The sequence below is a fragment of the Sinocyclocheilus rhinocerous genome, unplaced genomic scaffold (assembly GCF_001515625.1).
Source record: "Sinocyclocheilus rhinocerous isolate Xijiao unplaced genomic scaffold, SAMN03320098_v1.1 scaffold794, whole genome shotgun sequence".
Lineage (NCBI taxonomy): Eukaryota > Metazoa > Chordata > Actinopteri > Cypriniformes > Cyprinidae > Sinocyclocheilus > Sinocyclocheilus rhinocerous.
Window position 1 is genome coordinate 22280 of NW_015627894.1, and position 12435 is coordinate 34714.

Consider the following 12435-nt stretch of genomic DNA (forward strand, 5'->3'; position numbering starts at 1 on the left):
TAATATATACCCTTGTAACGCTGTTGTGTCGAAATTTTGTGATGTAGGCCTAGCTGATATATGCACCTTCTGTAAAAAAGAAAGTGACGATATTTGTCATTTATTTTTCTCTTGTAATGTTTCATCACTTTTCTGGAAAGATTTGAGTTCCTATTGTTTTTCTAAAGTTAATATGAACTGTAATTTACACATTAAGGATGTTGTTTGCTTTTTTGAAAACCAAAACAAATCTTTAGAATCTGCTGTTAACTTTCTTATCCTTGTGGCAAAATTCTATTTTAACAAACAAAGGTTTCTTAAGAAAATACCTACTTTTATAGATTTCTTATGTGAAGTAGAACATTTAATTAAATCACTAAGAGTAATTAATAACAAAAAATGTATTTCTTTTTTGAAGAGATATGATGAGATCTTTCATGTACCGTGATTAATACTTGTTTTGATGTTTTGTTTTGTTTTGTTTTTTCTTTATTTGTTCTGTTCCTGCCTTTGTTCATAAAAAAGCTGTTTAAATGCATCTTTCTCTTTTAACAGTCATTATCAACTTTTTTTTTTCTCTTCTCTTTCATATGTTCAGATGACATTGGATGTATTGTTGATACAGTATGTGTAATGTATCAACAATACATCCAAATTAATGTCAACTCTGAATTGTTTGCAATAAAAAAAAAACGCTATCGCGGTACTTTGATGCCACACGTGACAGTGACGTAGAGTCGGCGCCGGTTCAAGTCGGACAAAATTTCTAACAGGCATGCACTGCTTCAAGTCAGCCGGCGATCGGTTTGCGCGGCGTCCTCTGTTTCTCTGTTTTAATCACGTGGTATGTGCGCTACACGTGGTCGCACACGCGTGCAAACCCGGAAGTCTTCTTCAGGGAGATTTCTAGTTCTGTTTGTGGTATTCTTTTAGACGTTATACTCACAATTGCCAGTCACAATAACTGCTTGTTAATAATAATTTAGCATCGAGGTGATTTTTCGTGATGGATGATACAGTTTTAAGTTTGAAAACACAGCTGTTGGAAAAAGAGAGAGAGATTGTAGCTTTGAAGAAGAAACTTGTTCAATTGGAGAAGGTCTGCAACCATTATTCTATTCACTCTGTGCAAATTCTGTGGATTATCTGTGTAAAAAAAACTGATGTACCTTTGTGTGTTTCTTTAGCATTATGGTATTTAATAATTTTAACAAGTAGTATTTGATTGCCAGCTATTATGTGTTATTGTATGAAGAGAAAATGAAAACTTCCCGCAAATGTACTCATCATTTTATTTTCTAAAGACAAACAAAACAGTAACTAAGTAACTTTCTTCATGAGAATGTTGTTTTTGGTCTGTCCCCAGCTCTGAGTTTCTAACTTCTCTTTTTTTTTTTTTTAGCAAATGCATTTAACGCTAGTTTATAAAAAGAAATCTAAAGAATAAATGAATGGATGAATGAACAAACAAACAAATAAATAAATATCTTTAGCTCTCTCTTTTTTAAGGTTTAGGCTGATTAGTATATATTTTTAAAAGACTGAGCGAATGATTTTTCAATGTTAAACCTGTTATAGTGATTATATAGTAAACAATTTATAATAAAAAAAGTACATGTTTGTAGAAATATCTGAAATAAATCCTACACTGTAGTTTCTTGACCTTAAACGTAAGGATTGTCAACTCCAGCCCTGTTACAGTTACCTTTCTGAATTCATACCATATATTGGAATATATTTAAAAACAAATAATGGCAACATACCTTATTTGTCTGACAGAATCATCTTTTCATAATGGAAGGGTATCTGTGTCATGGAATGATATACAGTGGATGATTATGGTTAAATACTGTATATAGGATCCCTTGCCAGAACAGAGCATTTCTTGTCTGAAAACTGAAAACGTGTTTTTTTTACCCCACAGGGAAACTCAGTATTAACAGAGTTACAGGAGAAAGTTATCAATCTTTCACCCCTGAAATCAAACACAATGCTGAACAATGATGCCATCATGAGATATAGCAGACAGCTGCTCCTGCCAGAACTGGGTGTTAAAGGTTAAAAAATGATTTGGATTTAACAGTAATTATGAATCTTTTCTCTATTTTTTTCCTTTTCTTTTCCTTTCCGAATGCATTGTAAAAAAAACTATTTTCTTTTCTCCGCAGGTCAGGTTGCCATAAGTAATATATCTGTTCTGGTTGTGGGATGTGGAGGTTTAGGTTGTCCTGTTGCACAGTATCTCGCTGCAGCTGGAGTAGGTAAAGTGACCGTGTCTGTTTCATATGTACAAAGTGCTGTTCAATATATGAGTTTATCTGTAAGTGTAAGTATATATATATATATTAGTGCTGTCAAACGATTAATCGCGATTAATCGCATCCAAAATAAAAGTTTTTGTTTACTTAATATATGTGTGTGTACTGTTTATATTTATTATATATAAATACATGCATACAGTATATATTTTGAAAATATTTACATGTATTTACAAGAGTGCTGCATCCCTGTGAAAGACTTTTTACAATTTTTGACTTTTCAGAGTCAGTTAAATCTCTTTTTTGGCCCATTTTTCCTGAGGAGAAGAATCTGCCTAATAATTATGCACACCTTGATATAGGGTGTTGATCTCCTTAGGCCACACCCTCCCTCGTTACACAAATACACATCACCTGATATGCATTAAATCCAATAAGCATTCAAGTTTATACAGCTTGGACTTGGAAATTATGGATAAAATGATGATATGGTCAAAATCATCACTTGCCTAATAATTGTGCACACAGTGTATATTCACCAAATAATTAAATTGATTCAGAAGGGACAGGAAATACTTTTCTATTTCAACTAAATGCTGTTCATTTTAACTTTCAATTCATCAAAGAATCCTGAAAAAAAGCATCACAGTTTCCACAAAATGATTAAGCAGCAAAAAAAATTTCAGCGTTGATAATAATAATAATACATTTTAAAATATATTCAAATACAAAACGGGTATTTTAAATCGTAATTTCATGATATTACTGTTTTTATTGTATTTTTGATTGAGTAAATGTAGCCTCTGGTGAGCAGAAGAGACTTATTTCAGAAACATTACTAACTCCAAAACTTTGAATGGTAGTTTATAACAAATATGCATCTAATAAAGAGTAGTAATAATAATAATTATTTTTTTACATTTGCATTTACATACTATCTTAAAAGAAATACATTCAAAACCAGTTACCAGTCTAAATGCTAAAGTAGAAGAGGCTGAATCTGCTATTCATAATGGGTGCCATGAAGACTTTGTTATATCTCATTCTCATTCTCTGGGCCTCATGCAAATACATGCCACAGCTGTAACTGTGTAAATATCAATGTAGTGTGTGTTTTCAGGACGTTTGGGTCTGTTGGACTATGATGTGGTGGAGCTGAGTAACCTGCACAGACAGGTGCTTCATACAGAACTGACTCAAGGTCAGCCTAAAGCCCTGTCTGCCGCCCAGGCCATCAGCAGGTACTATCTTACTCACTCACAAAATCCCAAAAAAGAGAGGTGAACAAATGAGAGATGACTGGTTGTGATCTCTTCCAGGTTGAACTCCACAGTTCAGTGTGTTCCATATCACCTCCAGCTCTCCAGAGAGAATGCCATCCCACTCATTCAACAGTATCCACTCTCACTAATTGCTACTCATAGGTTAATCTTGAACTTTCGAAAGTCCTCTACACTGCAAAACCTATTTGTCACCTTGACTTTGCATCCTCATGTATGACATTGTGGCAGACTGTTCAGACAACGTTCCTACACGCTACCTTGTGAATGATGCCTGTGTTCTGACCGGCAAGCCTTTAGTGTCAGCGAGTGCTTTACGAATGGAAGGACAGGTGAGGTGTTTTTAAAAATTTTTTTTTTTTATATCTGAATCAAACCAGCAGCCAGTGTGCTCTGTGTTGATATTTAAAGTTTTTCATTTACAGAGGCTCCCAACCATTTGGATACTCTTAGACATTCTTTTAAAGGGGTCATATGATGCTGCTAAAAAGAACATTATTTTGTGTATTTGGTGTAATGAAATGTGTTTATGCGGTTTAAGGTTAAAAACCACATTATTTCCCACATCCTGTACATTATTGTTTCTCCTCTATGCCCCGCCTTTCTGAAACGCGTCGATTTTTACAAAGCTCATCGTTCTGAAAAAGCGAGGTGTGCTGTGATTGGCCAGCTATCCAGTGCGTTGTGATTGGCCGAATTCCTCAAGAGTGTGACGGAAATGTTACGCCCCTCACCATACTGTGATGCCTGCGGCAACCACATGTGACGACCCCGGGCTGGACTCCGCTTCGTCCACGGTGAAAGCCGATCCGGCGATTGACAGCACGAAGTTGATGTATTTCCTCAGCGACCAGCACAGATAAGCTCTAGGCATGACGGAGCGATATCGTCCTCTTTTGGAAGGCCAAACAAAGTAGTTTCGCTTTCACAACGAAGCACACAGCGTCTTCACGACATGGCGGCGGCGGCAACAATACTACAGCGAGAATAAAAGTTACGCCTTCTTTCTTTGCGTGAAAATTTGGGCGGTGTTATGCACATTTTCCCAGATAGTGACGTAGACATGTGGGGGCGTGTTAGAACGAGCTTACTACAGTCCCCACTGTATCTACACTGAACAAAATTATAAACGCAACACTTTTGTTTTTGCACCCATGCCAAAAATCTAAATTCTGTCATCATTTACTCACCCTCGAGGTGTTCCAAACCTTTTTTTTCTCCTGTGAAAAATAACATCCAAACATTTTTCAAAATATTGTTATGCGTGTTCTGCAGAGGAAAGTCAGTTCAAGTTTACAGGTGTTTTTGCAGATTAACCTCACGTGATCTACAGATTACTGATTTTCACAAGCTTTAAAGGGGTCATATGATGCGATTTCAAGTTTTCCTTTCTCTTTGGAGTGTTACAAGCTGATTGTGCATAGATAAGATCCCTGAAGTTGCAAAGACTAAAGTCTCAAAACCAAAGAGATATTCTTTATAAAAGTTAAGAGTCAGCCACACCTACCTAAAACGGCTCGTTCTAACACGCCCCAACATATCTACCTCACTATGTGGAAACATTTGCATAATGCCGCCCAAATGTGCAAGCAAAGAAAGAATTTAAAAAAGCATCATATGACCCCTTTAAGTCTAAAAGTACTTGTTTTTCTTCTTGAACAGGTTATTTTTTATCATAATTTGAAATCTTAACTTTTTTTGTTAATTGTTTTGGATAAACAAGTGTTCTTGTGCTATCTTTATTGCAATAAATGACACTTCTTTTGATATTTGATTATATAGTTTGATTAAATTCACTTTAAGTGTGGCTTAAGTGTTTAAATATTTTGGGACATTTTCAAAAATACTCTACTTTTCAAAAGTTTGGGGTCTGTAAGATTTATTTTTTTTTTTTTGAAGGGAGTCTCACAAAGGCTGCATTTATTTAATCAAAAATACAGTAAAATCACTAATGTTGTAAAATAGTATTAGAATTTAAAATAACTTGTCTATTTTGTGTGTACCCTATGACATCATTTTCTGTCAGGAAAATTTTCCCGTCATTTAGAATTTTCTGGAATACCGACTTTATAACCATTATTTTATAGTGCATCAAAGAACACACCAAAATGGACATCAGGTGTAACACTGTAATTCCGCAACAGTTTGGCATATTGTAATGATACTTCTTATGTCATTATCATGACTTGAGGGTATGTGCACAATTTTGCCACATTGCCACCTACTGTTAAAAATATATCAAAAATTGAAATTTTTCCTTATAGCTTCTGAACGGTTTTGAAAATCATTGGTCTCGTTAGATTTTGAATATTGATGTAAAATGCTGTACAAATTTGATTTGTGTTCTCAGCACCATGCTCTGAAGCAACCTTTGTTTTTGGACTGCCGCCACCAAGTGGTGACAAGATATAAAATGATTACAAATTGCTTTTGTGAATTTTATCCTATGACTATGAATCAAACCTTTCTCAATTCCTTGGGTCATACTATTTTTTATATTTTTATTTATTTAATATTTTATTTGTTTAGGGACAGATACAGTAAAAATAGATCAAGTGAAAATAACAGTCATCCCATGCATGTATCATAGTGTTTGTAGCTGAAGCTAATTTGCAACACTTGTCCCCAGGAGGACTTTTATAAATTACAGTTACAAAAATAACAAGAAGTACACAGAAAAACAACAACAACTAAATACGACTACAAGTTTGTTGCTGAATCAACCAAGATTTCATAGCTTTTTAAAAATGATTATAATTTGCAGCAGATTTTAAATAATCAGGCAATGGATTCCAAAGTTTTACACCTTTCACTGAGAGAACAGTCTGAGCAAAAGATGTTTTACTAAATAAAACTTTACAATTTCTACTAGAAGCTGCTCTTGTGGATCTGCTGCTCCCCTGCAATCTCTCAAAAAATTATATAAGGGCATGGGGCAAGACCATTTATACACAAACTTTACATAGTGAAAAAACTTTATAATAGTATAAATAGTATAATATTTGCTTTCTATCTAAAATTTTCAAAGTTCTATTGTAAAGACATTCGATCTGATTAATTATAGATTGATTTGTCTGAGACCAAATAGGTAATCCACACTCTAAAAAATGCTGGGTTAAATACAACCCAGTGCTGGGTAAAATAGGGACAAACCCAGCAATTGGGTTATGTGATAATATCATCGAGTTTAAAAACAGAAAAGCATGATCATATGTTAAACAATTTCTTATTATTCTGAAGCTGGTAAATTTTGCCTTAATTGCTTTAATATCTCAAACCATTTCTGTATAACTAATTGTCAAATTTGATATAATTGGTATCACTGGTATTTTATGCAGTAACTTGTCAAAGCTACTGCCTATTGCACTGAAACTGTGTCAAATTATGACCATATTCTGCCATTTTGCTTCTGACATGAGAGAAAAAAAAGCCTTACTCACCCTAAACTTTTAAGAATCTATACAGTACAGTTTGCTGGAAAATCAATATGCCTTTTCAGTGAAGGGGAAATTTTGCTTGTTTAATCTCTCTCTCTCTCTCTCTCTGGCATTTAGCTCACAGTGTACAACTGTAGAGGAGGGCCGTGTTACAGGTGTTTGTACCCCACACCACCTCCTGCTGAGACCGTCACTAACTGCTCTGATGGAGGAGTTCTGGGAGTGGGTCAGTCCTCCTCTGCTTGATGCGATTACACTCAGTAGTGTCAGAGCTTGCTGCTTCTTCCTCTTCATTCTCGTCTCCACAGTTGTACTTAATAAGTTCAGACAGAATCCATTCAACCTTTGTTAAATTAAGGAAATTTAGGAATGAAGTTTGAAAGTGAAGTGCATTGTTAGAATGTTTGCTAGACAGAACAGAAACGGAAGATGTCATTGTAACGTTTGTTTACTGAATAGCACTTGTTCTTCTTTCTTGCATTTAATTCCACACTAAATTTTGTATGGGTGTATTTTGAGTGTCATTTACACAAAACTAAAGCCTGAAACCTTTGCTTAACTGCAGTTTCAATACTGTTCCTATATTGAAAGCAATCAAGCGTAGCGTTAGTTCTGGCAGGTCATGTTAGTCAAGCTCACATCAGCTGACTTTCAGCTGATCCTCATCTACCTATGGGAATACAACACCTATCTAAGCATTCATATATAAGGTCCCTCAGTATTATCAGCAGTTTTCGCATTGCTCAATAGCTAATTACCCTCCTCCATCCCCAGCTCCTCCTCTGTCAGTCGGGATTCAGTCTTCTGATTTTTTTTTTAATCAGACTAATTCTAAAATGTGTACATAAAATTATTGTACTTTAACAATATCTGCAATACATTTATGTTAGTTCTGTTCTGTTTACTCTGGGGGGTTATCGCTGCTCTCCCTGCTCTCATCCATGCTAGGCTGCATGGATGCGCAGGGAGTTCTTGCCCAGAACAGAACCATACCGCCAATCCAAACTGTATGCTAATTGTCAATCATCTTTGACGATAGTGGTCCTGACAGAACTGATATTTCCATTTTTGCTGCAGATCTTACCTTGAAGAACTGTTATGAAGTTATTTCTGACTTTAAAAAAGTGACTATGAATTCTTCTTCTGTAATGATTCAGTAATTCTAAGTTAATGTGGCAAGGGTTCTTTAGTGTGCATTGTTTTGATATTGTGCAGTGCCTGGAATAATGGGTTGCCTTCAAGCATTGGAAGTTCTAAAAATTGCGTCCGGTCAAGAATGTATCCTTTCTGCTCTTAATGACACCCTACACTGAAACAATTATGGCTTTTATCTATTACTGTAGGCATAACATAATGAAATAACTCCTTAACTGGTCAGTTCAGCCTCATTTGAGAAGCAGCTGTTGATATTTGATGGTCAGGAGGGGCGTTTCCGCTCCATACGGCTGCGGCCCAAGCAGGCTGAGTGTGCGGTGTGTGGAGAGACGCCCACGGTGACTGAGCTCCAGGACTATGAGCAGTTCTGTGGCTCCGCTGCGACGGATAAGGTCTGAGGATGAGGAAAACTCCCACTTTCCTTCCTACATTTATGCCTGTGTGTGTGTCGATGTGGTCAAATGTCCACAAGGCGTCACTGTGAGACAGTTATTATGAAAAGTGTGTGTTGAGTAGGTATCATTAATTTGATTGTGACTACATGCTACTCTTAAGCTTTGAAAAACATGCATTTATTAAATTAATGGCGCATGCACCACACATTGAGCTTTTTAGAACTATGTTGAAATTTCCAGCTATGAGTCTTAGTGGTGCTTGTTAAAGCAAGCATTGCCATTACAATTGCTCATACTGGACTGGAACAAACCTCTAAACCTTCTGTACAGATCAAAGGCTTGGGATCATTCTTTTTTTTTTTTTGATACTTTTATTAACCAAGGATGAATTAAATAGATCAAAATGACAAAAAACATTTCTAATGTTACGAAAGGTTTCTATTTCAAATAAATGCAATAAACAGGTCTTAAAAGTATTAAATTGGAGCAGAAAGTCTTAAATTTATAGTTACATTAAATGTTGCATGCACTGCAGTTGCATCTCTGTCAGTATTTTTGTCCTGTTTTCCAGTACAAATATCTAGGCATCATTCAATCAAGATACATTTGCTTGAGTTGCAAGATGGAAAAAAAAAATGACTTTTTTTTTTTAAACAAAATTAAGTGAGTTTATGCTTAAAGCAAGAACAAATATCTGTCAGCGGTTTAAAAAACTTGCATTTTTCTGAGCCCATTGGCTGATATATTTTTGAAAATAATAAATTAACTTAATGTTGATATAAAAAAAACAAGACTTATTATCATATGCCATTTATGTCAACAAGACAAAAATACTATAGGAAGAATGTTTTTTTTGCAGTGTAATCAGAAGATACAGTAAAAATGATTTCCATATTCTAGTTCAGCTATTTAAAAAAAATTTTTTTAATTACAAATACAACTCATTGTGTTCTTGTTTAACATTTACACTTAGAGAACATATTGACATGTTGTTCATTTAATTTATTCCTTAAATTTTCTTTAATTGGTCTTAAAAAGGTCTTTAAAAGTCTTAAAATTACCTTCATAAAACATGCAGAATGCCTGATTAAAAATACAATAATAATAATAATAGTAAAATCACTATTATTAATAATTTTAATAAATTACAATAATACATTTTATATTACAACTTATATTATTATTTCAAGTATATTACAGTAGAAAAGTTATTTTAAATTGTAAAAATATTTCACAGTGTATTTTTGATCAAGTAAATATAGCCTTGGTAAACATTCTTGGTGAACCTTATTCTGAAATTTTACTGATCCCAAACTGCTTTGAATGGTAGCGTGCGAGTATTATAAATTTCATTTTATTAAATTGTTAATTTTATAAAGTATTTTTTAAGTAAATGCATAAATTACATCAATTATAGTATAAATAATATAAAAGAAAAGAAAACTATTTTAGGTATTTTAAATTCACAATATATCACATGATCATTGATTTAGATTATTTTTGATCAAATCAGTGCTGCCGTGGTGTGACTGCTTTCAAAAACACTTAAAAAATCTTACTGATCCCAAAATGTTGAATGGTGGTGTAAGTATTCTTAAACTTAGAAAAAAAGAAAACTCCTTGTGTTCGCATAGCAGCCACGACAAACACCACCATTAAGTCAAAAATCAACTCAAAAAAACAAAAACGAGTTTGAAGTACAGTCTGTAAGATGGGCACCTAAATCACACAAGGCCTTCAAAAAGTGCTACATCAGCATTTATGTGTGGTGGTTTTGGTTTAAACGTTGTGTAATGAAAAACAGTGCTGATTTATTCTCTCTTGTTTCTGCTTCATTTCATTTCCAGTGTCGAAGACTGAATCTTCTAACCAAAGAACAGAGAGTCTCTGTTCAGGTGCTACAGTAATTTGTCATAATTCTGGGCAGGCAGGGGAATGAAATATGGGCTGTTTAAATTTCCATTTGGTAGTTTAGATTATATCTTTAGCAGAACCGCTCTATGTTAGCCAGTTAATTACTGAGCATTGTGGAAATGTGCAGCTGCTCATTATATAAAGCAGATCTGATCTGTCACCTTGCACTTCTGTGTAGTTTCCTTCCTCAAATGTTACATCTATATTTGTCTTTCATTGCAGGAGTATAAAGCCATTTTAGACAGCTCAACCCCTCATCTGCTCCTTGACGTTCGACCCAAAGTAGAGGTGGATATTTGCCATCTGCCAATCTCAATCAGTATCCTTTCCCACGATTTCCCTTTAACAGTTTAGTATTAGATATCTGCGATATTACAATATACATAAGATGAACTCTACTACTACCAGTGCACTATGGAATTTTATGTTCATAATTAGGGCTGTTGATTTAACACGTTAATTTGGTTCGATTAAGTATGAAAAAATGATGTAGCCTATTTCAAGATACGAGGGCAAAATGAGATACCGATGTTATAGAACAGTTAAGTAAAGAAAAAGTAAACAAATGTGTTTCATTTTAGACACAGTTTTGTCAATATTGTCCGTTTCATTTTTTTAGTCTAGACTATTGCATTTGTTTCTCTGTTGCTATACTAATGTGTTTTCCTCCACAGGCTCTTTGTGCTACAGCCCACAAACTTAACTAATTGACAGTGAAGTTATCACCCATTGTAGTGACCTGGTGACCATACGTCCTCTTTTTTTGGACCTTAAAAAGCATCTGTAAATTTTCTAAAATGCCCAGGATTTGGCTTTGCTGTGATGTTGATATGCTCTCTACAGTCCTCCTCACACGTTATATTGTATTGCTGTGCTGTTCTCTGTAGATCCCACACCACGATTGGTCGATTATGTACAATGCCTGTATGCTATTGGTCAAACTACTTCTCAGTCATTACTCTCAAAGCACAAAACATTAGCCAAATTAATGAATTAAATTAAGAATTTTACAATAAGACTTGTTAGCATTAAGTAATGCATTAGGTATCATGAACTAACAATGGCCAATGCTAATTTTATTATTTATAAATAGAAATTCATGTCAATTTCTGCATATACTAATACATTTTAAATAAATAAATGTATTACATTTTAAAATATTAAACCGTTACTGATAATACATTTGTATTAAATCAGAAATCCAGAAAACAGACAACACAGAATTTCTAAAACAAACAAACCAAAAATTAAGTTATTAAAGGTTTATGAACATAATTTCATTAGACATGCTTTTTGATTATTAATTTAAATTATTAAAATGGAATAAAAAATAAAATAGATTTCATATGACCCTAAAATGTAATTTAATTGTAAATATAAATAAAATAAGTATAAAATGAATTAATTGTTGTGTGAGAGAAACCGCCTGAAAGCAGTTTTGACAACCCATGTACAAATCAAGTGAATTCCTTCTGTGAATTTTCTTACATTGCATGACAGATATTCCACTTTCTAGTTTAGAGGATAAGAAGGCTGAGCACCTCACACTTTTAAAAGATACAGTTAGTGACCTTAAACAGCAGATGAACATCAAATCTCAAGTCCCAGGTAAGAACCAACTTCATTTTTGTTACATGCCATTTTTTGTGATCAGTGTTTAAAGGGATAGTTCACCCAAAAATTTTAATTTGATGTTTATCTGCTTACCCCCAGGGCATCCAAGATGTAGGTGACTTTGTTTCTTCAGTAGAACACAAACGAAGATTTTTAAGTCAAACCGTTGCAGTCTGTCAGTCTTATAATGCAAGTGAATGGGAATCACGGCTTTGAGAGTCTAAAAACATACACACACAAAACCAAATTAAACCCTGCTGATGATACATTGATGTGTAAAGACACGAAATGATCGGTCTGTGCAAGAAACTGAACAGTATTTATATCGTTTTTTTACCTCTGATGCACTGCAATGTCTGAGCGCGTCCTCGACAGCCGGCGCGTGACGCATCTTCTTCTTCTT

General features: G+C 34.4%; 1 protein-coding gene across 1 annotated transcript in view; it reads left to right on the forward strand.

The window, feature by feature from the left end:
• The first annotated feature begins 868 nt into the window (after positions 1 to 868).
• Positions 869 to 12435, forward strand: part of LOC107736978 (adenylyltransferase and sulfurtransferase MOCS3-like) — a 17887-nt gene continuing 6320 nt past the window's right edge. Inside the window, exons 1-12 of the mRNA XM_016548367.1 lie at positions 869 to 1078; positions 1904 to 2036; positions 2148 to 2240; positions 3358 to 3478; positions 3557 to 3631; positions 3732 to 3849; positions 7072 to 7180; positions 8170 to 8232; positions 8338 to 8501; positions 10352 to 10399; positions 10641 to 10737; positions 11919 to 12026. Coding sequence (XP_016403853.1) covers positions 986 to 1078; positions 1904 to 2036; positions 2148 to 2240; positions 3358 to 3478; positions 3557 to 3631; positions 3732 to 3849; positions 7072 to 7180; positions 8170 to 8232; positions 8338 to 8501; positions 10352 to 10399; positions 10641 to 10737; positions 11919 to 12026 — 1222 coding nt within the window. The 5' untranslated portion in view covers positions 869 to 985. The remainder of the gene's footprint in view (positions 1079 to 1903; positions 2037 to 2147; positions 2241 to 3357; positions 3479 to 3556; positions 3632 to 3731; positions 3850 to 7071; positions 7181 to 8169; positions 8233 to 8337; positions 8502 to 10351; positions 10400 to 10640; positions 10738 to 11918; positions 12027 to 12435) is intronic.